Source organism: Curcuma longa, chromosome 4 (assembly GCF_044706935.1).
Source record: "Curcuma longa cultivar G26 ecotype Majalengka, Jawa Barat chromosome 4, ITB_CL_G26_1.1, whole genome shotgun sequence".
NCBI lineage: Eukaryota > Viridiplantae > Streptophyta > Magnoliopsida > Zingiberales > Zingiberaceae > Curcuma > Curcuma longa.
In genome coordinates this window covers 13,026,303-13,051,732 of record NC_133864.1, presented here as the reverse complement: position 1 = coordinate 13,051,732, position 25,430 = coordinate 13,026,303, and the positions used below count along the sequence as shown (strand labels likewise).

The window sequence follows — 25,430 nt, the reverse complement described above, 5'->3', positions numbered from 1 at the left end:
TAATTAACTTTATATATATTATATATATATATATATATATATATATATATATATATATAACCAATATAAATAAATTTGTTTAATTATTTACAATATATATATATAATATATAACCAACAGAAATTTTCCATAAATAAATTTGTTTAATTATTTACAATAAAAAGCATAACACATATTGTTGTACTAAATGTGGGTATAATTGTAATTAAAAGTTTAATACGCTTAAAGCAAATTACAGGTACAATCATACATTTCTACAACTATCTATTTGTTTTTACTAATTCATTTTGATTTGATCTCTCCAGCGACGACGAGCGAGTTGTAGATCTCGAACATCAACCTGCGCTCGAACGCGCTGGAGCTGGTCTTCGCGGGTCGGGACTTGGGGATCCGCTTCGACCAGGCATCCGGCCCGCTAAGCGTGGCCGGAGCCTTCCCGGCGGCCGACAGCATCCACTCCACGTATGCGTCTCGGATCCGGGCGACGACCTTGACCGGCGACGGGATCCGGACCCGGAAACGGATCTTGCCAATCCGCCGCCGGAGCCGCGTGAACCACCGGCCGCTGCCTCCCGCACCGCCGAGCCGCGTTGACATCGCCCTCTTCCCTTTCGCCGGCGCCGAGCTCTCCAGCCTGTGGTACCTTCTACTCCTCCAGTAGGAGTTTATGCCTTGGTAGAACTTGATCGGAACGATTTCTTGATCCATGAGCGATCGGATCGCTCGCGCTCGCTCTTTGATGCTAATTTTCCCTGATCGATCAGTGAGAACTGAGTAGAAGATGTGAGAGATTATCGATTGAATGGAAGGAGGTAGGAACTTAAAAGGTTGTGGCTTTCAGGTTGTAAGCGCGGTTTCTACTTCTTCATGATTAGATCAGTTGACCATCACTCTTAGTCAACGAGACGATTTTGTGGGAGTTGATGCAATATTGACCAGGAATTCAAATAGTGAGTACTGATTAGACATGTTGCATTTTACTTTTATTTTCAACAACGTTCATAATTATTAAGTTATTATAGGTCAACCTTGAATTTCTGACCAATTCCTAGCTCCTGACCTTATTTAAATTAGTCAAAAACATCTGGCTTCTCATGTTTCTTCCAGGTTTCTTCCAGTTCAACTCTTTCAAACGCTTTGGAGTGTGTGTATGCACATCAGTTTCAGTAATACAGGTCCAAGTATCATCTTTGAGAACCTAACAAATTGGATCCAAACCAGAGAGAAACTTTCAGACTGGAATTCTGTTTTCATTAGAGAATCCTCCACTTCCAACGCGCAAGGCTCCGATGAGTCTTCTCGCCATTCGGATTGCTCCAACGGCTCTGGCGACAATGGCGGACCGTGCCCGAATGGCCGCTAGCTTGGTTGACCATATTGGGTTCGGGATACATGTGCCTTTCATCTCATTGTTTATGTTTTCTTCGTTCATTTTCTTATTTGAATTGTATAAGTGTTCGACGAGGAGACTGAATCAAATCGATCTTGAATAATCAAGGATGAGACTAGTGACAGGTCGGAGCGTCTTTATTGTAGATCTCACTGAGTTGAAAGTCCATAGGTTTTAGAGAATCTCTGCAATAGACAAAGAGAGTTAAAATGAAGATAAAGGTGAATCTTGACGTAGTTACTGCAATATTCAAATCAGACCTCTATGATCGGAGAATTGAAGAAGTTGCAAGAAAAATTAAAAAGTGATTGAGTTTATGTCTGTATATTTGCGCCCGTGCAAGTGAGTTAGTTGAGAAGTTGTCATGTCATCACACATTCTTCTCATTTTGTTATCCATGTGTGTTTTATGTACCTCTCGTTTTCAATTAATCGTGTTGTTCCATATTCACCACGTTTCCTGTTGACCGTATAGAGATCTCAGAGTCAGAGTGCCGAGTGATAGTGGTCCCGAAATAAAAAAATTGGATTCTGACCGATATGATCGTTCCTGTGTCGAATCCGTGTCAAATGTAGGTCTGACCTGCTCGAGTGTGACCTGAAAGATTTTGATCCAGCTCAAATCTCATATTGATCGGACTTAATTCGATATGACTTTTGAATTAATTCAAATCGATTCTACTTAGTGCCACGAGGAACTGAAAATATATGAGATATGGGTTAAAATTAGATGCTGTAGGGATCGGATCGATTATCCGAATTGAGTTTATGAAATTGATTGAGATATATTATTATTTTTTTAATTGGATGCTGTACTTCCCATCCTTGGGGCCCGCCACTTTAGATGGAACCAGAACGTTCCCAGGTGTCGCCTTCTCGCTGTCTCCAGAAGCTCCTCGACTCGCCACGCCTCACCCTGTCTTTTCTTCCACCCCTCGCCTCCCTTGTTTGTCGGTCGGCGTCTCTTATCCAACACACGCAAAGCCTCCAGTCCTCCCCACTCTCCTCGTCGGCGATCAAGTAAGAATCACTTTCTATCGATTTCTTCATCGGATCAGGTAGTCGGCGATTTGATTCTTGGTTGTAGTACATGGGATTTTAGAGTTCACATAATTAGGTCAGTCAGCGTGCTTCTGTAATCACTCTGGATGTGTAGTGTAGACAAATGGTCCAGGGTTTATTGACCCATGTTTTAGTTTCCGTTGAACTAAAGTTTGCATTTTCCCCAAGAATGAAACAAATATGTACATCTTTTTGCTGCCATCCTGTATGAAGCTCTATCATTTTTAAAACCAGCCAATTAAGCGTGGATGGCTTCCGTACATTCATTGTATTGTTGTGTAGTATTCTGATATGCTTAGGTTCCAGACAGTAATTGATCCTAGAAGGTACCAAGAATAATCCGGAGGGATAACTTTTCTGATCCCACAAGAGCAATCGATTATAAGGTTTGATCTTGGTTATGATTAGCTCACGCTTAAAAACTTAACATTGTGTTACTATGGCACATGGAGTCCTTTTAGCTTGTTGCTGCACATGGTAAACCACAAAGCAATGACGATGTGCAATGATGCATTATTTAAACTTTTAAATGCAATCTTTGTTACTTCTACAAGAAGTGACTATATGCTATGATGCAGTATTTAAATTTCTAAGTACAATCTTATTACTTCTACCAGAGACTCTGGTTGAGACTGATCTGGCCGATCTGCTTTTTGGTATCGGAACATGGTTCATGTTTTTTACATTACTAATACCGTTAGAGTCTCCGTGTTTTAAGGGTTTAATTCTTTGACGTTTGGAAAAGAGTCAGCTGCTAAGTCACGCTGCAAAATACTTCTATCCAAAACACTTTTTATCCAGCCAATACATGATGTTATTTACCATATGAAAATGCTAGCAACATTTTTCGAACTTTCTCCTAGTTTTTTTTTTCAGTCAAAACATTTGACATTTTTTTTTATTTTCTATAGTTGTATAGGTAGCATCAAACTGCTAACATTCTAGTCCACAATACGCTATCGACAACGGAGTAAAAAAAAAAAGTATTTCAGTGATGCTCAGTAGCTCTATTTTCATTTAGAATTGTTTTTATACTTTTATGCTGAGCATCTAAACCATATGACTAAATAGCACCTTAGTTTATGTTGTTAATCTATATTGCTTGCTATTTTCTTGGATTCAATTTAATTGTCTCCATGTAGAAATAGACATGTTAGCTTATATGTCTCAGTTTTAAGGCTTGGTAGTCATTGAAGGATTTTTTTAAAAAAATTTTATAACAGATCTTACATATTATCAATTAAACGCATTGTATAATTTAAAATTTTTTAAAACAATTGACAGACTAGTATGACTTGTTTGATTGTTAGAATAAAACAAATATATATTTTTAGTCAAATAGTTAGTGTATATTTTTATTAAAAATTCATATAAAAATATTGTGTAATGTGTTATAGAAATGCTATCTAAACAATGAGGTACATTCTTTAAAGTATCATTTTAAGACACCCTGGAACGAATGCACCTATTCTTATTGTAACCTGTTCATTATCCTGATTTACTTGTGATCTCGTTCTACAGGATGGATGAACAATTGTACATGGTAGCATCTGATAGTGAAAATACTGGCGAAGACAAAGGACAATCTGCATTTCATGATGTTGCTGTTGGAATTGATCTTGGGACCTCAAAATGCAGTGTGGCAGTATGGACTAGTGCAGGAGTGGAACTCCTCAAAAACACCCAAAACCAAAAGACCATGCGCTCATATGTAATGTTTGGGGATGATGTTCCTGTTGGTGGTGCAAGTGAGGTACGGGCATATGCAGAAGATCAAATTTTGTCTGGCAGTGCAATTTTCAATGTAAAACGCTTGATTGGCAGATCAGACAAAGACCCAATTGTTCATGGTAGCAAGATCCTCCCCTTTCTTGTTCAGACATTGGACATTGGTGTCCGACCACTTATTGCAGCTCTAGTGAATAATGTGTGGAGATCTATCATGCCTGAAGAAGTACTTGCAATTGTTTTGGCAGAGTTGAAAACTATGGCTGAAATCAAGCTCAAACGTCCAATAAGAAATGTTGTTCTTACAGTTCCAGTTGCATTTAGCCGGTTCCAGCAGACAAGGGTTGAACGAGCATGTGCCATGGCTGGGTTACATGTTCTCAGGATGATGCCGGAGCCGACTGCTGTTGCACTGCTATATGCACAACATCAGCAACAATCTTTGCATGAAAACATGGGAAGTGGCAGTGAGAAAGTCGCCCTTATATTCAACATTGGTGCGGGATATTGTGATGTTGCAGTAACTGCCACTGCTGGAGGGGTGTCCCAAATCAAAGCACTACTGGGTTGTACCTTGGGTGGAGAAGACATTCTTCAAAATGTTGTGTATCATCTTCTCCCGAATTTTGATGCTCTTTATCCTAACCATGATACAAACAAGATTAGGTCTTTGGCGCTGCTAAGGATTGCGGCACAAGAGGCAATTCACAAACTTTCAAGCCAGTCTAGTGTTCAGATAAACTTGAAATTGCCTGATGGTACACAGATAGATAAAACCCTGGACCAATCAGAATTTGAAGATGTGAACAGGAACGTGTTTGAGAAATGTGAGAAGCTTGTAAGGCAATGCTTGTTTGATCACAAAGTATCGGTGGTAGACATTGACGATGTTATATTAGTAGGTGGATGCTCTAGAATTCCAAAAATTAAGAATCTCATCCTGGGAATATGCAGAAAAGAGAAGGAATTCAATGGTGTGGATGCAGTTGAGGCTGCCGTAACTGGTGCTGCAATTGAAGGAGCTGTTGCTTCTGGAGTCACTGATCCTTCTGGAAACTTAGATCTGCTTACGATACAAGCTACGCCACAAAGTCTGGGAATTCGAGTGGAAGGTGGGGGATTTGTGTCCATCATACCGAGAAACACAGCAATACCAGCGAGAAAGGACATGCTTTTCACAACTACACGGGATGGCCAGACTGAGGCATTGATTGTTGTCTATGAAGGTGATGCAAAGCGTGCAGAGGAAAGCCATCTTATGGGATACTTCAAAGTGACAGGGATTCCATCTGCACCAAAGGGGACTGTTGAGATCAGCATAAGCATGGACATTGACGCTGGAAATGTGCTTCGAATATTTGGTGGCGCAATCATGCCTGGTGCTAACCATTCTGTCTCGCCTTTCATGGAAGTTATAATGCCCATGTTGGATGATGGTCATGACTGGTGCGCGCAGGCTCTTGTGAAGGCTAATGGCTCCCTGGATGTGGCTATGATGCCAAAGAAGGCGCAGCCTTGAGTAGGGTAGATGTTCATCAGCCGTTGCCCGTACGTGTTTAGTTACGCTCGTTACTACATCTCCCAGGTGCCTATATATCAATTGTAAGTTTCAGAGTTCTGCATAGTTCACTCAGACTATTCTGCTTATTGACGCTTGTGTTTGTTTAGTTCAATCAAGATTATGACGTTCATGTTCCTCGTGTTGTGCACTGGATATTACATCAAGTATTATTTGATGTTTCTCTGTGATTTATCCTGTTATGTAGCCTAAAGTAGAGTTAAACTGGTCAGTTCAGTTGGAGAAATTTAAAATATAAATTTGTCTAGTGTAAGCTGAATTAAATAAACCATCATTTTTGTAGTTGCCATATTGGATATTCATAAATTGCTAATTAGGGGAGGTTAGGTAATTGTTCATCAATCAAATTATTTTACTTATATATTTGATATTATTAAACATATTTATTATATATATATATATATATATATATATATATATATTCAATTAAAAAAAAACTGTCAAATGTAATGTCTTTAAAATTTTAATTGGGCGTGCCTGACGGTATCATTCCACCGTGCATCCATTACAATGAACGGTCAGGATGCACCCCCGGCATCCGATGATCACATAGTCGTAGCCAAATCTACGGCTCCGATCAAATCCCTGTACTAACCAGATTCACCCAAAATGTACGGTCCAGATGAATTCCCTACATGTAACATCGCATCACCCGGGCCATATCACACAAGCCTTCAATTTCATCGACTAGCTAATCGGAACTCTGGCCACCACCCGAATTGTGTCTGGAGAATCACACGGGGCCCACTGTTAGAATCAATGGCAACCTAGGTATCCGTTACAAATAGTGCCAAGACCCACCGCGAGTTATCGTATACACCGCAGTATAAATATAACGTTATCATGTGTCGGTTCTCGCCGCCGACCCTTTTCTTCGCCTGCTCCGCCCCAATTCCACCCCTCTCTCTCTCTCTCTCTCTCTCTCTCTAAATCTCACAATTTAATCTCCCTTTATTATTATTTTTTATTAACGCTCAATTTCCACCCGCCCTTCTAAATCCTTGTTTCAAATCGATCGATTTAAACCCCGCGTCGGGTTCCATTCCATGGCGTTCCATGTCGCTTGCCCGCTCACTTGGTAACCCCCGCTCTCTTTTCTCCCTCGCCCCCTTCCTCCCCATCGCCCTGTCGCCCCTCTGTGACTTGCCCTTTCGATTTGATCCTTGGTTTTGACTTGCAGCCGGCGGATTTGCGACTGCGAGCTGGGATTTGGTGCTGCCCCGGGGCGCGAGGCTTTGGCTGCCGAGATCGACGCGCTCGAGGAGTTCTTGAGGGATCCATGGGCCGTCCGCCCCGCCGCCGACGAGGAGGAGGAGGAAGATGGGGAGAAGGGTGTTGTCCAGGTCTGGGTCCCCCGTGTGGTGCCCGCTGTGACAGCGCCCTCCGTGGCGGCGGATGACGTCGGCGCGGGCGACGAGGTTAAGCGAGCGGTGTTGCAGCGGCAGGCGTTGGCTGCTTCCTTGGCGGCGGAGGACTATGTTCGGAGGTTGGAGGCCGGTGGTGCAGCAGTAAGTCGTCATTCCGAGTTTGGGATGATAGGATTTCGGGACTTGATTCAAGCAAAGTTTGATTTGTTTACTGGTTTCATTAATTGAGAACGATGCATTATCTTTTTGATCGTCTAGAGTTTTCTACATATGTTTGCTTAAGTTTTTCCTAACATTAACAAAGCTGTGGGGAGAACAAATTTTTGATCGATGATTATTCTATTTATGATTCCTTATCATTCCTCTTTTGTTTTTTTTGTTGAGTTGCTATACAAATCTGATTCTCATATTTCTTCATTGTAATTCGGCATGGATTGTTCTTGTGTTGGGAGATTCTTCTAATTTGGTCAATTGGGATTAACATTGGACATATGAAGGCTAGGCATAAAAATTAGTGTATTTGCTTTTTTATTGCATGGTTTATACCTTGATCTTCATTTGTATGCCTCATTCTCCAAAATGATTTCAGATGCCTGAATAATGTATCAGCAATTATTTCTTTATAATTATAACATTCTTCACACACAAATGAACTGCCTTTTTTTTCAGTTACTTCGACCTTATTGCACTTTGTATAAACCTTGAGTATGTGAATCCTCTACAGGAGTTCAGCTGGCCAACAATTTTTTTTTTAGCATTAGATGAACGAGGGTAAAAAGAAAAAGCAAACGTAAGTAGGTAAGATTGCAGCTACATATGAGATTTGTATTAAAAAGTCTGGAAGAGTTTAAGATATCAACTTATAGCTTGACCAACTAAACTATTCAATAGAATGTTGAGAATTAAGAAAATGTCTTACAGATAGAAGAAAGGCTTGTACTACTAATTTATAAGAATAATGTGATATATGAAGTTTTTTCATCATGGGGAGATTAAATTGCTGGAATTGGAAAAGAGTGATTGTAGGAAGAATAATAAACGAAATACAAATGAAGATATATTTGTAGTAGCTCAGGAGATCAACTATAGCATTAAATAATAAGAGTAAGATTACTAATATATGGATATAGGAAAAAGAAATGTTTGTGCATGATTCTTATTGATTTAGAAAACAATTTATGATAGAAACTCTAGGCATCTATTTGTGGTGAGTTTTAGATAAGAAAGGAACATTCTTACACGGAGTTCAATTGAACAGGACCTATATATATGATCCAAATACTGTGGCCTCAGGTCTTGTCATTCTTGTTCATGTTGTCATAGGACACATTTTGTCTCATCTTTTGCCAAATGGAATTATGCATATTACCTTCATTATCTACATATCAATTGAATCCCTGTTTTCTTTTATCAGATTAATGGTTTTCCAACATGTTAGCAAATATTGCCTGCTTCAACTGATCAGTAGCTATGTGATTCATTTCCACTCTCCTTTGTCATGTGAATTGAATAGCTTACAGTGCATTAAGTTGTTTGTGTATGTTCCTTGATTTATTGTTCTAATTAATATGAAAAAACTAATAGGTAAGATTGTTTGTCTTCCTAGGAGACACCAGGAGAGGCCACTAACAGCCTTGATGGAGAATATCAAAGCAACTCTACTGTGAAGGTCATGTGCCGCATATGTTTTTCAGGCGAAGATGAAGGGACTGAGAAAGCTTTGAAGATGCTGTCTTGCAAACAATGCAACAAGAAGTACCATAGAAGTTGTTTGAAAACATTGTCTGAACATAGAGGTCCTTATCCACTACTCCATGCAGCATTAGGAGCCCTTAGCCTCCAATTCTAATGACTAAAAATGCTCTGCAGATTTATTCCATTGGAGTTCATGGTCTTGCCCCTCTTGTCGCATTTGTGAGGTACTTCATCTTCTGCTCTCACTCTGTAGATCCTGTGCTTTTGTTAAAAGAGTAAATATGAACATTCATGCTCTATTTCCTGTGCTTGTTACTCAAACTCCATTTGATGGTATTTAGTCTAATAATTATGTTTACAAGTTATATTAGATTAGGTTGTCTATGTATTTCATGCTTAATAAACAGGAGAAATTCTACCATTATCAATACATTGGTTAACTAAATAACAATATTTTTCTAGCTTACACATTATAACATTATCCTACCTGGTGCTGTGGTAAAACATTAGAGACTGCAGTTATTAAATTTGCAATGAGTTATTCTGCAGTTAATATGCCTGGCGCAATGTCCTTAAATCCCCCCCCCCCCCCCCCCCCCCCCCCCCCCAACTATTTATCTTTCATGTGTTTATTCCCTAAAATTGGTCAATTCAACAAATATAGTTTTTACATTTGATTGATTCGGGAAACGATGCCTAAATATGTTGTAGCTTGCCCGAATGAGAGGAATAGCACACACTTCCGTTTTGTTCACAGTTGCTTGCTCAGGCTTGACTCAACGAAAAAAATGCTTCAACTCATGTTAATGGTTATTTATGTCTTCTTTTCCAAGCCTTTGAAACCTTCTTTATTAACCCACAACTCCTGCCCTAGGATTAAACTAGGGCATCATAGTCTGATTGTTTTAAGTCTTGACATTTGAGGCAAGACACAAATTCCACCCAAGGCAAGATGCGCGCCTAAATAATACCTTGTCATCATTCTTGATCTTCTCCATGTGAGGCTCAATGGTGGCTTTTCCATCACATAAACAACCATTTTCAAGTACCTCCATGCAATATTATTAGATACGCTATGACTGTCCCCAAATGATAACACTTAACATTTATTAGGATTAGGTTAGCTTTGAAACCACGTATCACTACTTGCCCAAGGGAGAGAATTAATTTATTACTTGTTATCCTAACAAATATGGGATTTTTTTGTTGTTGTTGTATGAAGCATTATAAGAGGGACAATCTCATACTCTCCTTGTCATATCTAATTAAATATTTGTGTTTTTAGAGTTCATGTTGATTCGGTTGTTTAATATTTCAGAATGCAATTGTGTTACACTTCAATAAGTTTTTAATATCTTGCCGTCTTGCAAATATGGAACCATCTCTATCTTTATATCGTTTAGATTGATTGCAATACTGTTTGCAATTTTTTTTACTTTTCAGTTGGCTGTGAAATGTAGAATCAATAGGTTGATTGTTTCACCCTTACATGTTTGTGTTTGTCGAATTGCTTGTTTAACTTCTATGCTTAGATCAGTTACTTTCCAGGTCTGATAGTTCTTTTACTTTCCAGGTCTGCAGAAGAACTGGCGATCCTAATAAGCTAATGTACTGTAAAAGGTGCGATGGTGCTTATCACTGTTATTGTCAGCATCCACCACACAAGGTATGTGCTATGTAGCTGATTTCTGTGCAATGGGAAGTTTTCTGTGTTTAACTGATAGTTCAATAACTGAATTTGCAGAATGTTGGTCGTGGGCCTTATTTGTGTCCAAAGCACACAAGGTGTCACAGCTGTGGGTCCAGTGTACCTGGAAGTGGTCCTAGTACAAGGTACTTTTGATGTTATTTTGTTCTTGATTTAGTTTTTTGTACTTTGTTGAATCTCATCCGTCATTAATAGTTGGAGGCACTTTACCTATGCTAACATGCAATACTGTTGTGACGCAGATGGTTTTTAGGCTATACCTGCTGTGATGCTTGTGGTAGATTGTTTGTGAAAGGAAATTACTGTCCAATTTGTCTAAAGGTACTTAGTTCGTTGAACACATTACTTTGAGAAGATTTGGATACTTTCTTCCATGATACCTACAAGGAAAATACTTTTAGAAATTACCAGTCATACAACAATAATCGTATTAATCTTAAGGATATGTATAATAATACATTTACTAGTATTAGAACTACTGAGAATGTAATAAGTTATTTTCTTATCACTTAGTCTACATATTTTTACATTAATACTAGAAGAACTTATAAATCAAGATATATCTCCAGCAAATGACATTTTGCTAATTGATAACAAAATACGTAGCCTAAATTTGAATCTTGAATTATGGATAGAAACTTTGTGCAATTGTCACGTGCCCTTTCGGCTAAAAGTAAAATTTTGTAAGACTATCACACAAGCAATCATGCTTCATTGATTAGATATTTGGATAGTTAGGAGAAACCGACAGAGAGTCAATCTAGTAGAGATGGCAATGTTAAGATGGATATGCAAGATTAGTAGAAAAAATAAAAGATAAAATTTTTTTAAGGAAAAATCAGATTTAACTTTACGAAATGATAAAATTATAGAAAATAGGTTAAAACGATGTGAACATGTTCAAAGGCTTAATAAATTCTATAGTGATGCATGTGTAGAAATTGATATTTTTCCTTATTTAAATTTCAGGATCTAGTATAAAGGTGAAAATCTGTGTTTACTCAAAAACTTTGAATACTGAGGGGTTGGTGCCTGGAGATAACCTGTGATAGTATCTGAAAGTTTTTTGTTGCTCTGTAAAAGCAAATTTTTAGAAAATTTGTGTGGCCATGATTCATTTAGCAATTTGATTCACCAAACAACTTGTACCACAATGATTTAGCTTTTTAAACTCCTCACTATCATGAACATGTCCTTACAAAAGTGTGACACTCAGAAGGAATCAGGAATTAGATACTGGTTTATTGATGTGCTTTCCTATTTCAAGTGTGTAACAACCAAGTATGACTTACACTTCTCTACTTTGTAGGTAGCTGTTTTACATCACAAATGATTATTCTGATGAATCACTACAAAATATGATTTTGCATCTCTCATGTATCAAACTTTTCTATGTCATAAGTACTGATCCTTTAGAGAGTGAAAGCCTTTGTGTGTGTGCCTACGATGAGCTTATCCTTTTTTGCATGGTTCTGGTCTGGTTCTAGTAATGCTCCTTGCAATCTTCCTTGAAAGTGTCATATTTAACAAAGAAAATCTAATTAACTAAGTTATGTTTGTTGTAGTATATTTGTTTCAATGATGGAATCAGATGATAAGTTATTCCTTCTAGTTTATTTCTTTCATTCTGCACGCTTTAATTTTTGCATATGTTTACTGTCACATTCATATTAAAGATGTAACTGCTTTTATAGGTCTACAGAGATTCTGAAACTACACCAATGGTTTGCTGTGATGTTTGTGAAAGATGGGTCCACTGCCTATGTGATGGCATCAGGTATACCCGCTTACCTTTACTAACTTTAATAGGATTTAATTACTTGAATTGATCCTATGTAAGCTTGGTGACATATAATCCTCCAAATTAACATGGAGTTGTATTTTTAAAAAACATAGACAAGATGCAGTCAAACCAATGTATAATACATATGCCATATGCTTTCCAAATTTGTTTCTTTAAAATATCAATTATTTACATCTACTATATAATGTATCATCCTAAGCAATCCATAGTTTCATATTATTTTTCCTATGAATCTAAGCAACAACTATAAGAATATAAACAGCTGATGCAATTCATATATATGAAATTTATGTATTGATTAATACATACAACATGCTTCTTGTTTATTTAGAATATATTTTTTGTTTATCTATCTTGCTAATTTTTTAAAATCAAATTGATATTCACTTGGACAGAATTTTAACAAATTAGTTATTAATTTAGTCTGTATTGTTTTATGCAATTAGTGGATTTAATGATGGGTTCCTCACTGTATAAGCATATCCAGCTCCATAAGTGACTTATGCTGAGGCCTTTTCAAACAGCCCATGTACTGAGTAATTTATGTTATATATTTTCATATTATCACTTGAAACAGTTCTCATAAGGGTCTCTCCAGTTTTTCTGATTGCTGTAAAGAAGGCCTCTATGATTATATATTCATTGTTATATCTAAATGACTTTATATTAACATGACATAAAAGATACAATGGAAATCTGGATTTGCTTGTTGATCAAGTCCTTCATTCTTTGCTGCAAATAAGATGAACTGGAGCCCGCACCAGCAATTGCAAAACTTCCATTGGCCTCCATTCAGATAACTTATGATTGATCTTATATTGTCAGTGTGGGTTATTACATGAGTCGCGAACCCTTCATTAAACTTAGTTTTTGATAAATTTGATCATTTTCTCCTTACTAAAAGTGCATTGATATGCATGGTGAGCTCTGGTTTCTAAACTGGATCTTGGTACCTTTGGTCTATGGGTCTTCAATCCTTTTATTCTATCATGATGGCTTGGTAGCTGGGTCTGGGAAACAGATAACAAGAGTGGTAGCGTTATAGTTGCTGCTATTTGAAAAAAAAAAAAATAGCAGCTAAAGGGCTCAGTGAATGATTCCATTCTTGTGATTAAGTTGCAGGCTTTTGGCAATTTTGTTGATTTGCAATTTATTTTTCCATAAACATGTGCGATGTCCAGTGCAGACCACCACAGTTTTTCTATTTTAAGTTCATATTTCAATCATCAGATTACACTTTCGATTCATCTAAATAATGCTTACTCTAATATGTTTTGAAACATGCCTAGTCATTACAACCTCACTGTCGATTGCCATCTTATTCTCTATCTTGTCCAAACTTCCATTATGACTAGATGATGTGTAGTTTATTGTTTGTGGGTGTCAGGTAGATAATATAAGCACTAGGATGCACGTTCAGAAGCTATACATGAAAATAAAAAGCACAATAGTGCATCAATATTTTTCATGTTTTTTTTACTTTTTGTTTCCATAATTGTTTGAGCTCATCTCTTTGGCTGATGCCTATTTTCTGGATTCCTAGTGCTGTGGATCTTGAGAACTTAGATGGCTGCTGCTTCTAGCTGATTTCATATTGAGAGGAAATTTAGCATGAGGATGGTTGATCATTGGATTTTGAAGTTGAATTAATGTGATTTATATTTCAGTTAATTTAAAGTACTTTTTAGTTTACTAATTAATTTCCTTTTTTTTTCAAGTATATTTCATATTTCTTCTAAACTTACTAGCATCAGTTGTTATGTTATTATAGTTTCCTACTACATTTATATTATATCTTTTGACTTATTTTGGGGTTTTCTGGTTGTTTGTCAGAGGAACTTTCTTTTCTTCAATAGTGAGAGCTCTCTCATGTTTTAGCATTTTCCTTTTCCATGTTATGCAGTGATGATAAGTATCAGGAGTTCCAAGCAGATCAAAATTTACAATATAAATGTGCTGCATGCCGTGGTGATTGCTATCAGGTGTGTCTACTGTTTGCTAGATTTTACTTTGGTCATGCTTGGTATGACAGTCTAATGTTCCTGGCTATGGCTATGTTGTTCAGGTGACAAATATAGATGATGCAGTAAAAGAACTCTGGAAGAGGCGAGATATTGCTGACTGCGATTTGATTTCAAGTTTGAGGGCAGCTGCTGGTTTGCCTTCTAAAGAAGAAATAAATTCAAACTTTCCATACTTGGATGATGAACAAAGTGGTCCAATCCTACATAGAAATGATACTACAAAACCCCTAAAGTTCTCATTGAAAGGGATCAATGATAAATTATCAAAGGAACATGAGAAGATTGTCTCAAACAAAATGCAAGCAAAGAGAGTGGGATGTCAGATTAAGTTAAATGGTAAAGCAGAAGATCCAAAATTTGAAGGGCAGAATGAGTCAAGATCACTGGAGAGTAGCTTTAGAAATCAGAATGTCAACGAGATAAATTCCTCCATACATGATGGTTCAGATATAATTTCATCCTCCACCATACCTAAACTCAAAATAAAGAGCAGCAAAGCACAAGGCCTTCGTTTTAAGGAATGTTCTGTTAAAGTTACAAACGAGGTGGAAACAACAAGAAGTACTAAGCTAGTTATTCACATTGGTTCAAAAAACAAAATCCCTGCATCCAGCTCTCCAAGATCTGAAACCTCAAGCTGTCATATGGATCAAGACTTGGTTACTAACTTTGGTAATTTTCCTATGTTCATTCTGTTTATTTTTCACACATGAAATCACTGAGATTTGCTTTGTTCAAGAAATGCCATATTGCTTAAGAACGTAGATAAATAGTTTGGGTAGTAAAATAATACGATTACAGAATGAGAGCATGAAAAGAAACTCTTCAAAATGTAATTTCTGTAGGTTACTTGTTTTCATTTCCTTTATGCTTCTCTAATTTTTTATATAGGTTTTGTGAATGCCTTGCTTTATTCTGAAAATTTTCACAATTGCACAATTGTTTCTTAGCAGAAAAATGCATGTCTTCTGTTGGATCTCATTGATTTTTCTTTTGACTGCTTCTTTTTATATCTTCTATTGTGTTTCTGTTAATGTTGAGCATTTGTGAAATAAATCAATTTAACTTCAACTATTCTTAGTTCCTACATATATTTTATCACATAAATGCCCGCTTGCAACTTAATACAACAAATGCTAATATCTGAACTACATATGTTTTAAGTAGAACTCACAGCCTTGCTGTTATTTTGCAAACATGATTAAAAATGGCTCTCATTCACAACACCATCCAGATAACCTATCTACAGCGAATACTTGTGGGCACATATTACCTGATTATCTACTCTTCCTTGGTTACCCTTTGACTCACTATGAACGTCAGTTGCTCTACCCTATTCCTAATGCAGTTACCAATATATTTGCCATATCAAACAAAATTATAAGAATTTTTGTTCTAATTTCCACCGAGCATACATGAGCAATTAGATGCTTCCTTCTGTCTCGGCTTTTACTTCATTATTAATTAAAACATGGGTTTCATGATGCGTATTTGGATTCCAGTTGTATCCTCTTTTGGGCATTTCTTCAGCTTAATTAGTCTTCTGTATTTCTTTCTAAGCAGGTGGTGATGATGCAATCAAGCAGAAGGTTAGAGATAATGAGCATGACCATAATAATACTACTATTCAACGAGACACCACAGAGGGTATATATATCATTACTATATTTGATGCTATTTGCTAGTTTCTTCAGCCTTTTGCCTACCTAATATGATTTTTGCTACCTTTGACATTTCAGGTGGTAGAGTTAATAATCAAAGCCTGTTGAGAAGTCTAAATCCTGGAAGTAAAGAAAATCCTCCAGCAAAAAGAGCAAAATTGAATGAGAAGCACCAGAAAAGTAATGGTAATTTGATTGATGAAAATCGACTTAATGCTAGAAACCATAATCCATCCATAAGCAAGAGAAGGAATGACAGGAGCCTGTCTCCAGAAAATGAAACCAGAGAACAAAGTGATGACATGATCCAGAAAACGCAACACGCAGATATATCTAACAAGTCTGAGAGGGGCTGCAATGATACATCTCTCTCAAAGTTTACCTCGAGTTCCTCCCAAGATATGAAGCCATTGCTGAAACTGAAGTTTAAGAATCCATATTGTGAACAGAAAAGCTTCTGGGCTTCTACAGGAGAGGAAGAGAACTCTGTTAAGGGACAGAGATCGACGAGGAAGAGACCAACAACTGAGAAGAATGGGTGGATGGGAAATGAGAAATTATCAAAATTGCATCTTGGTATCTAATGGTTGGAGCGCAACTTATGAGGCTTAGATATTTCAGAAGCTGGGTAAGTGTGTACCTTTCTTATCATATCCATTATACTTTAGAAACTGGGTTGTCGAGTCGATATGTTTCTAGAATTTAACACCACAATATTATCTGTATGATTCGGAACTTTAAACCTTTAAATTTGCTTATAGAAAGTAACAAGCATCTTATATAGAATGGCAGATATGCATTGGCTTCTTTATTCTGTTAAATAGATTTGTGAATGACCTTTGCCCTTTTATGAACTTTGCTGCAGGAACCGGGAACTGATTACTGATCTTTAACTGAAGGGCTCCATCATCACCTTCATCTTCGTCTCTAATTTCAAACCAGGATGTGCATTCATGGAGGTCTGTAGCCAAGTGGTGGTAATCCAACTGATTTGTTTTGGTTCCCAGTGAAGTAAATCAGAGAAGCTCTTGAAATTAGTAATCATTGTAACTTGCTGAATATGAAACTTTTTGGGTTTAATTTGCCTGGTGCATCTAATCATGCCAAGGCTCGACTTTTGTGTAGTTGAAAAAACACCGGTCTTTTAAACATTATTTGTAGACGCTACAGCCATTCTTGTACCATCTGTAACATCTGCCTAGTTATTTGCTTCAGACTTCAGTTCCTGGTTAACAGATTGATTATTGTGCCCGTTTAAAAACGTACTGGGAATTTCGTAGCAGCAAATAGAGGCGTTGAATGGTCCATACAAAGTTGGAGAACATGTGCTTTAGCTGGACCCATTGGTATTTCTTGTAGGGTACGTTTTTGGAAACCTAAATATTGTTCTTCATATGTGTTAAACTTATTATTTCAATAACAACACCGATTTTTATATCTCAAGCATTCCATTGTGTAAAATACATTGGTTATGTTTGGTAATTCTGTGGAAATAAATGATATACGATAATATGAAACCCTAAATCAAATTTTTTTAAATAATTTAATTTTTAATTATATTGATTCTCGTTCTGATTTTAATTTTTTTTAATTAAGCCCGTATAGCCGTGTCCAGCCCACTAAATTCATATTAAAAAAAATAATGAAATCAATTATTAAAATTAATTAATATATAATCGAACCGGGCCCAACGGGAAAGCCCTAGGGCTCGTGTCCACCTCCATTATAAAACTGTTTCAATTTCCTCCCCGCAAGCTCATTCGTTCTCTACTTGCGCCGTCTGTCGCTCTGTCTCTCTCTCTCTCTCGTCCTCTTCGGATTCCAAATGGCGGAGCGTGGCGCGGGAGACCGTGGTGGCTTTGGCCGTGGATTTGGGCGCGGTCGTGGTGATCGAGGCCGCGGCGACCGCGGTCGCGGTGGGCGACGCGGCGGCGGCCGGCGAGATGAGGAGGAGAAATGGGTGCCGGTCACCAAGCTCGGTCGCCTCGTCAAGGAGGGAAAAATCACAAGCCTCGAGCAGATCTACCTCCACTCGCTTCCCGTCAAGGAGCACCAGATTGTCGATACTCTCCTTGGCGGTCGCCTCAAGGACGAGGTCATGAAGATCATGTCTGTGCAGAAGCAGACCCGCGCCGGGCAGCGCACTCGCTTCAAGGCCTTCGTCGTCGTCGGCGACAACGACGGACACGTCGGCCTCGGCGTCAAGTGCGCCAAGGAGGTCGCCACCGCCATCCGGGGCGCCATCATCTTGGCCAAACTGTCCCTGGTGCCCGTCAGGAGGGGATACTGGGGTAACAAAATCGGTAAGCCACACACCGTGCCCTGCAAGGTTACTGGGAAGTGCGGTTCGGTTACCGTCCGTTTGGTTCCTGCGCCGAGAGGGGCGGGCATTGTTGCAGCCCGTGTGCCGAAGAAAGTTCTCCAATTTGCCGGAATTGAGGACGTTTATACCTCGTCTCGTGGTTCAACCAAGACTCTCGGCAACTTTGTGAAGGTCAGTATTTCACATGTTCTATCAATTTTTCTTTCTATGTCCGAGTAATCGTTGATCCAAAAACGTTCGTCTATTTGTTCTAAGTTTAACATACTTCCGTTTCATCTTTGGATTGCGTTGTATATCATAATCTTACCATGCGATTGTTGAACATTGGTTGTGAGATGGCATGGATTATATATCATAATCTGATGCATCAAAAGTAGAACAACAATTGTTTGAATTCTTATTCTTAGGTACAAATATCAAGTGAATGACAGCTATTCCATAAAAACATGTTTTTATAGAGGATTAGTTAATGGATTTAAATATTCTGTGTACATCTTCAGAGGCAATTGAAGTTATCAGAGCTTACATCTAATGCCTTCTTTTCGTGCAGGCAACCTTTGATTGTCTCATGAGAACTTATGGATTCCTGACACCCGACTTATGGCCGGAAACTCGAGTTAGTAAATCGCCCTTCCAGGAGTACACTGACTTGCTCGCAAAGCCCACGAAGGCCATTCTCATCGAAAACACTGAGAGGATTGAAGCTTAGGATCCGAGGAAACTTTTCTTTTTCCCCCAATAGTCACTTTGCTTTCTTCAATTATGCTCGAACGAGACTTCCAGATTCAAGGATTGATTTGTGTTCTTTGATCTTTGCTCAATTATATACATGGGTTTAGTTTTCTGAAGAATCATTGGGTCCGATAATTCTAGTTCGTGGGCCGTTCTTAATTTGTTTCAGGTCAGCATCAATCTTAATACAAATAAAATTAGAATTAGTTAGTATTGATTCAAACTCTGAATAGATGCTAGGACGTGTGGACTTGGTTTTGATTGATGCAAGGACGTGTGGACTTGTTTTGCTTTTAGCCAATGTGTCTCCTGCGAGCGGACCATTCCATTGTGTGCCCCCTTCCTCTTTGCTAAGGTCGTGGAGGACAATGAATGCTTGATTGGGTGTAATCGAATTAGGCCGAGTTTAAGCTGAACATTAAGAGGTTCTAACTTGGGGGTGTGATCGAATTTGATTCGAGTTTTAATTTTTAAGTTTGAATTTGATTCGTAATGAAATTAAATAGTTTGAGTTCGATTTAAAAATAATTTATGTGAAAGTTACTGAACTTCAAAAACACTTTTGGAACAATAATAATAATATTTTTTTATTTTTTATAAACAAATAGAAGATTTGATTTGTTCAAAAGTATTTCGGATGTTTGAAACAATATCAGTATTATTTTTTTATTTAAGATTTTTTTTGTTAGAATTTAAAAGTTGGGTTATAGTAAAAAGTATTAAAAAATAACAATTCGATATATTCTGTAAGTAATTAATTTTTTTATTTTAAAATTTTTTTATATTTAATATTATAATTCAATTCTTAAATTTAAATGGTTTAATAAATTTAAAAAAATTAAATTAAATTTAAAAAATGATATTGTTATTGTTTTGAGTGTTTGGAAGTGTTTTGAGGCTCTTTGAATTTTTGATTATGGATGAATCGCATATTATAAAATGTAGGATGTCAAATATTGTTAAGTTCGAGTTCGGTTCAATGATATTTTTAAATTTAAAATCAGATTTGATTTGTTAACTTATTTAAATTTTTTTTGTCAAATCGAGACTCGTATGATTTGATTTAATGACTACCCTTGTCTTGATCAAATCCTGTCTTTATTTATTATCGAAATTGAATAAATTAAAATTTATTTAGACAAATTGAAATTTATCATTAAAATTGAACAAATTAAAGTTAATTTTTGAATTTACAGTGTTTGATTTGTGAATCAGCAAGATCAAAATTTTAATTTATCGAATTTTAATTTTATAACAATCGAATAAATTGAAACAATTCAATTTAAGAGTTGAATTGGTTACGAGTTGATGGATCGATTTGATGAATTAATTGAAATAATTGAGATTTTTTTTTAAAAAAAAACGAATTAATCCTACTGAATTTTCAAAATCAATTAGTTTATTATTTCAATTTAATTAATATTTTATTCGTCCCTAATTCCATCAAAGCGTTCATTATTTCGGTTTAATCAATCTCTTATTTTATGGATTATCGAAGGGCTGATATTATTATTAAAATAATAGTAATAAACAAGATGACATATGGATTAGCAGCCTCTGCTGCTGGTGCAACTGGCCTGCTGCCCTACACGGAGCTCAGAGCAAGCAGTTGCTTGTCTCTCTCGGAGAGGCGAGTCATTGAGCAAGATGATTGATGCGGAAGATATAGATGACATGGTTCTTACAGGAGTAACTAGTGTCTTGAGTTCAATCCGTAATAGGTATGTCATATGGGTCTAGTCTTGGCCCACTTCACCAAGCCCATTTGAGTCGGACACCGACCCACTCGACCATACTTATATCAGCCAACCTCGTCTCGATCGTAATCATCTTAATTGTTGTCTTGGCCAATTTCGTCTCGACCAACTATCAGTGTTTGTTCTCAGCCACTTTACCTCACCTTACTTCATCGCGAACCCCCGCCTCAAGCACTGAGAATGATAGCATGACGCACGACCGCTCATAGAAGGATGTATTTGTAGGAACCGCAGATCTGGTTCTTTATGATGCCCTTCCTTCTATTACCCTGGGCAGAGAATGTACCAGATTGTCAGATATGGTTTCCTCTGATATCTCCTCTTCTACATATAGGATCAAGAGGAATGTGATGGTGTTAAGCTTGGTTCCCTTCGATGCCCCTTCTTTCTACACATACAGCCAAAATAGAAAGAAAGACAGAAAGAATTTCCTTCCTTGGTAGATGGCCGCAGGCAAGGAGGAGGACATCACCTTGCCATGCGTGGGGAAGCTCAGGATAGGTTATAAAAGGACTGACTCATTACCATATTCGAGGTTCAATCTCGGAAATCTTACTACTACTACTACTTGCTACTTGCTTTTTGTTCTCATCATTTTCATTGGAACTCTAACTTAATCGTTAGAGTGACTTGTCGGGACTTTCTAGTATCAATCTAACTTCTTTTTCTAAGTGTGTTTCAAGTTCGACCTTGATTTGGTCCTTTGGTTAAATTTAGAGATCGTCTGTGTTAGATAATTCGTTGACTGATAGCTTGACCATTTGCGATATTTGATTGGAACAATGACCATCGAGCAGGTGATGGAAGACAAGAAGATGGATTGCTCCGAGCATCCAGAGGAAACAGGGAATGAAGTTCGAGACAGACAGGGCCTCATGATGATCTGTCAGTCAGTCCGCAAGAAGAGAGACCATGGAAGCAGGTGCGTTTCAGACCAGGAAGGATTCATGCCGCTCAAGTTTGAGCCTCCATCTTCCACATCTCGGCGGTGGCTCAGGTTTCAAGGAGAGCTCGATGGATGGAGAGGAGGAGGAGGAGGAGGAGGATTGAAGAACAGAGAACGACGATGGAATAAATATTGTAGATAGATTATAAAAGCAAATTGCATCTCCTAATTGCCTAGCTACTTCAATTAGCACAGAGCCTGGGAACAACCTTCCCAATCTGTGTCCAGCGTAAATTCTCGCACACGCTCGTCACATTCCCCTCGCCACCTTCGGCGGCCGCCAAATCGATGTTGCTCAGCACAACTCCGCGACACGCCACGCTGCTGCTGCAGTTGAACGTCATCGCCTCTTCCGTCGCGCTCGTCCCCTTGATGTTCCTGTACACCACGCCTCTCACTGCCACTGCATTCTCCTGCGCGGCACGATCGCTTGTTCCTCATTTTCTTTCTTTCTTTCTTTCTTTCACTAAATAATCAGAGAAAAAACAAACGATATCTATCTATCATCGAAGTATCTTATTCATTCACCTGCTTATCGCAAGGGATCTCGGAGTCGCAGTAGTTCTGATCAATTATTATGGGGTTCTTCACGTTCTGCATCTCTATGTTCTGGAACACAATGCGCCTCGCGTAACCACGCCCTCCCTGTTCATCATCATCAGAGACAGATCGAACACTATTCCATCTAAATAATTAATAATCAGACTCTAAATTTACCTGCCATGTCTTGATCCTAACACCATTTGTGGTGCCCTTCAGCAGGGCACCGTCCACCAACACATTCGACACATTCGCCCTTGTGTGATTAAATCCCAAGCTGCCAATGCTGCATGCTCGATTATATATATATATACCTCGCATTAGGCTTCACTTTCTTGCATAATAATTTCTTAGGGAAACACTAAGACTTGCAGATGCAAATTAAAGGTTAGACCTGATTCCATGTCCAGGTCCACAGACTATGTTTCTTGCAGTTATTCGTCGACAGCCCGAAACAATCGATATGCAATCATCTCCTGTATAGATTGAAGACAAAGACAACTTAGAACGACTCTTCTTCTTCTTCTTCTTCTTTTCTTTTCTTCTATTACCTGTTCCGATGATGCTATCTTTGATGAGGACGTTCCTACTGCTGGTGACATGAATCCCGTCTGTGTTGGGGCTCGACTCTGGAGCGGAGATGTTCAATTTTGAGACGTTGACATGTCTACATCTCATGAAATTTACATGGATTTGTTGGCTGTCCTTCACGTTTAGATTCTCCACCGCCAAGTGCTTGCACGACTTAAAGTACAAGGCCTGCTCATTCAACAACACACAAACGTTTCAAGGCGACTGAAACTCAGAAGATAGTAAGCCTTTCGAATGTCGAAAAAATCGGTATTGTTTTACCGTGGGTGCTCCAACGCAAGGCTGGAAATTGTGAACAAAGAAAGGGAGAACCAATTAGTAGTCTTGCCTTGTAAATTTAACAAGAACAAAAGGGAAATTAAAATAAAAATCGAGCTAGAGTTTAAGTTTAGTTACTAAAGACTCGTTAGTTTTGCAAGAATTTTGCCACCATTTTTCTCCCTTCCCGTCTATCGTCCCGCCTCCTCGAACTGCTAGGTTTCTGGTGGTGTTAAAGAGGATCCAATGCCTGTTCTTGAGGGCCTTCTTGTCCCAATCCGAAGGATTCGGTGAGGCTTCAAGTGTTCCTTCGATCTGGTTCATTGACCAACACCATAATACCATTAAATTCTTAATTTATCGACTGAACTAGTTGATACATTAATTCTTTCATTGATGATGTTAAGAACATTACCTGCACTGTGACATGAGCCTTGCAAGGGCCATGGAATTTGATAGGCTTCAATCTGTACTTCTTGTGCTTTGGCACCAAAACGACAGCAGCTCCATGGGAAGAGCAAGCTCTTTTCCAAGCCTCTTCGAATGCCTAAAGTTTAATTAAACCTGAAACCTTATCATCTGCATACATTTTACAACCAACAATGAAAGATCAATCACTTTAATGTCTGTCTACCCGGTTATCAAATGATCCATCTCCTTTGGCACCAAATTCCTCAACAGAAAAAATTGAGGAAACCCCATTGAAGTCTTCTACTTCTTCTTCTTCTTCATGCACTGAACCAGAAGGTTGAAAACAGGCACCTTTGGCGAAGAATACGTTTAGGAACAAGATTGTGATCAGAATACAGAGGAAAAATGAGTTTTGCAGGGCCATTTGGAGACTGAAAAGTGCAGATTGAGATGGCATGAAAAGCATGCTTGGCATGGAGATCTTATAGAATTGATAATTTAGGTGAGGAACAAAGTTTAGGTGAGGTATGAATTTTGAAGGTTCAGGGAAATTTTGGGGCATAATTAATTGATTGATTACTGATTCCTTTTTTGTATTGATTCTTTTTTTAAAGATCAGAATTGTTGATAATTTGTTGAAATCGTAATTAATGCTAGGAGAGAACTGTTTTAGCAGTTTAAGAGTATTAGATTTAAGTATTAATTGGGAAGATTTAAATGCAATGGAGGTTTAATCTTCAAGTTTTAAATTACAAACCAAGAGTGACTGTTTAGCATCTCTAAATGTTTTACCTTTTTTTTTATCAAAAATAAATAAATAAATAATTTGGTTACTGTAATTTTAAGTGAAAAATAATTGTAGTTATTCCTTAATAAAAAAAGATATATATTTTTATATTTTTAAAGTTACAATTTGCGTATTATATCCCAACAATAATGGAACAAAAGATAAATTATCTTACAAATTTACATAATTAAAAAATCCTATCAAATTAAATAAATTAATGTCCAACATCAATAAAATTATATATAGCTATAAGAATGGATGAAAATTTATCTCTTTTTAATTTTTTTTTCAAGTAATTCATATTTTAAAAATATTTAAATTAGTAGATTTTTTTTGAGAAAAATAATTTTATTAATTAATTTCGTTTCATCAAACTTTTCACCCAAAGTAACTGAAATACAATTAATTTTATATTTAAAAAATCAATAAATAATTCTCTTTAATAAATACATGGATATTAATATCTTTCCTTTTTCTCCAAAAAAATGCTTTTTTGTTATTTAAGTGATTGTTTCGCTCAAACAATTAGATTCGAATAAAGAGTTTTTGTAAAAGAAAATGGAAATTTTATTCAGGAATTTTAGTATATAAGAGTCTAATTTAAATACTCTAATTATGAGAGGCTTTCAAATTTCTTCCATCCAATACCTTTTCCCCCCTTTTTTGGTTTTTTTCCTTCCAAATTTTTCTCTTACCAAAATGGCTTTAATAACATATATAAACTAAGCAAGTGATTACATATTACGATCCAAATTAAATAAATTTTATTTTTCAATTATACACTTCCTTTTTCTGAATAATGAAAATTTTCCTTTTCTAAAGACTAAAATATGGCAATTAAGATAATGGATATTTTGGCAATATGAGAGTATGAGGAACACAATGACAAAATTATGTTTTAACACTTTAAATATAAGAAAATGTTCTACAAAATATAGACAGATCAAATTTCCCCATCTAATTTTATCTAGAATAAGAGATACATAATGAACAATAACTTAACTAAAACTTCTATGGATAGTGTTCCTGTATGAGATTGTGGACCCTTGAACCACCCGGAGTAAATTG

General features: G+C 37.3%; 4 protein-coding genes across 6 annotated transcripts; 3 read left to right on the top strand and 1 right to left on the bottom strand.

The window, feature by feature from the left end:
* Nucleotides 1–2,309: 2,309 nt before the first annotated feature.
* On the top strand, nucleotides 2,310–5,928 carry LOC141826012 (heat shock 70 kDa protein 8). Of its 3 annotated transcripts, none has more exons than XM_074713268.1 (2): nucleotides 2,310–2,409; nucleotides 3,973–5,928. In XM_074713268.1, the coding sequence occupies exon 2, from the start codon at nucleotides 3,974–3,976 to the stop codon at nucleotides 5,696–5,698; it is 1,725 nt and encodes a 574-aa protein (XP_074569369.1). In that variant the 5' UTR covers nucleotides 2,310–2,409; nucleotide 3,973; the 3' UTR covers nucleotides 5,699–5,928. The 3 variants fall into 3 exon arrangements, with proteins under 3 accessions (XP_074569369.1, XP_074569370.1, XP_074569371.1); XM_074713269.1 differs by having other exon boundaries at nucleotides 2,404–2,447; XM_074713270.1 differs by lacking the exon at nucleotides 2,310–2,409 and adding an exon at nucleotides 2,427–2,506.
* A 739-nt stretch (nucleotides 5,929–6,667) lies between these two features.
* On the top strand, nucleotides 6,668–17,237 carry LOC141826888 (uncharacterized). Its single transcript, XM_074714208.1, has 13 exons — nucleotides 6,668–6,836; nucleotides 6,939–7,266; nucleotides 8,732–8,921; nucleotides 8,995–9,044; nucleotides 10,394–10,486; nucleotides 10,565–10,653; nucleotides 10,771–10,849; nucleotides 12,223–12,305; nucleotides 14,236–14,314; nucleotides 14,398–15,028; nucleotides 15,920–16,003; nucleotides 16,096–16,645; nucleotides 16,883–17,237. The coding sequence occupies exons 1-12, from the start codon at nucleotides 6,805–6,807 to the stop codon at nucleotides 16,599–16,601; spliced, it is 2,244 nt and encodes a 747-aa protein (XP_074570309.1). The 5' UTR covers nucleotides 6,668–6,804; the 3' UTR covers nucleotides 16,602–16,645; nucleotides 16,883–17,237.
* Nucleotides 17,238–17,809: 572 nt separating this feature from the next.
* Nucleotides 17,810–19,185, top strand: LOC141827811 (uncharacterized). The gene is made up of 2 exons (XM_074715140.1): nucleotides 17,810–18,511; nucleotides 18,891–19,185. The coding sequence occupies exons 1-2, from the start codon at nucleotides 17,843–17,845 to the stop codon at nucleotides 19,047–19,049; spliced, it is 828 nt and encodes a 275-aa protein (XP_074571241.1). The 5' UTR covers nucleotides 17,810–17,842; the 3' UTR covers nucleotides 19,050–19,185.
* A 2,772-nt stretch (nucleotides 19,186–21,957) lies between these two features.
* Nucleotides 21,958–23,999, bottom strand: LOC141827111 (polygalacturonase-like). The gene is made up of 9 exons (XM_074714379.1): nucleotides 23,799–23,999; nucleotides 23,580–23,711; nucleotides 23,303–23,479; nucleotides 23,168–23,188; nucleotides 22,867–23,074; nucleotides 22,710–22,791; nucleotides 22,493–22,601; nucleotides 22,304–22,420; nucleotides 21,958–22,188 (listed from the first exon to the last, which is right to left on the bottom strand). Exons 1-9 carry the CDS (start codon nucleotides 23,997–23,999, stop codon nucleotides 21,958–21,960), a joined length of 1,278 nt encoding a protein of 425 aa, XP_074570480.1.
* Nucleotides 24,000–25,430: the final 1,431 nt, after the last annotated feature.

Coding starts and splice junctions, on each gene's coding strand:
- LOC141826012 (XM_074713268.1), top strand. CDS start 3,974: ATGGATGAACAATTGTACATGGTAGCATCTGATAGTGAAAATACTGGC.
- LOC141826888 (XM_074714208.1), top strand. CDS start 6,805: ATGGCGTTCCATGTCGCTTGCCCGCTCACTTG. Junction 15,029..15,919: donor AGACTTGGTTACTAACTTTG/GTAATTTTCCTA, acceptor CTTTCTAAGCAG/GTGGTGATGATGCAATCAAG. Junction 16,004..16,095: donor TCAACGAGACACCACAGAGG/GTATATATATCA, acceptor TTGACATTTCAG/GTGGTAGAGTTAATAATCAA.
- LOC141827811 (XM_074715140.1), top strand. CDS start 17,843: ATGGCGGAGCGTGGCGCGGGAGACCGTGGTGGCTTTGGCCGTGGATTT. Junction 18,512..18,890: donor CTCTCGGCAACTTTGTGAAG/GTCAGTATTTCA, acceptor CTTTTCGTGCAG/GCAACCTTTGATTGTCTCAT.
- LOC141827111 (XM_074714379.1), bottom strand. CDS start 23,999: ATGGCCCTGCAAAACTCATTTTTCCTCTGTATTCTGATCACAATCTTG. Junction 23,712..23,798: donor ATGGATCATTTGATAACCGG/GTAGACAGACAT, acceptor ATTAAACTTTAG/GCATTCGAAGAGGCTTGGAA. Junction 22,189..22,303: donor AGATCCCTTGCGATAAGCAG/GTGAATGAATAA, acceptor CGTGCCGCGCAG/GAGAATGCAGTGGCAGTGAG.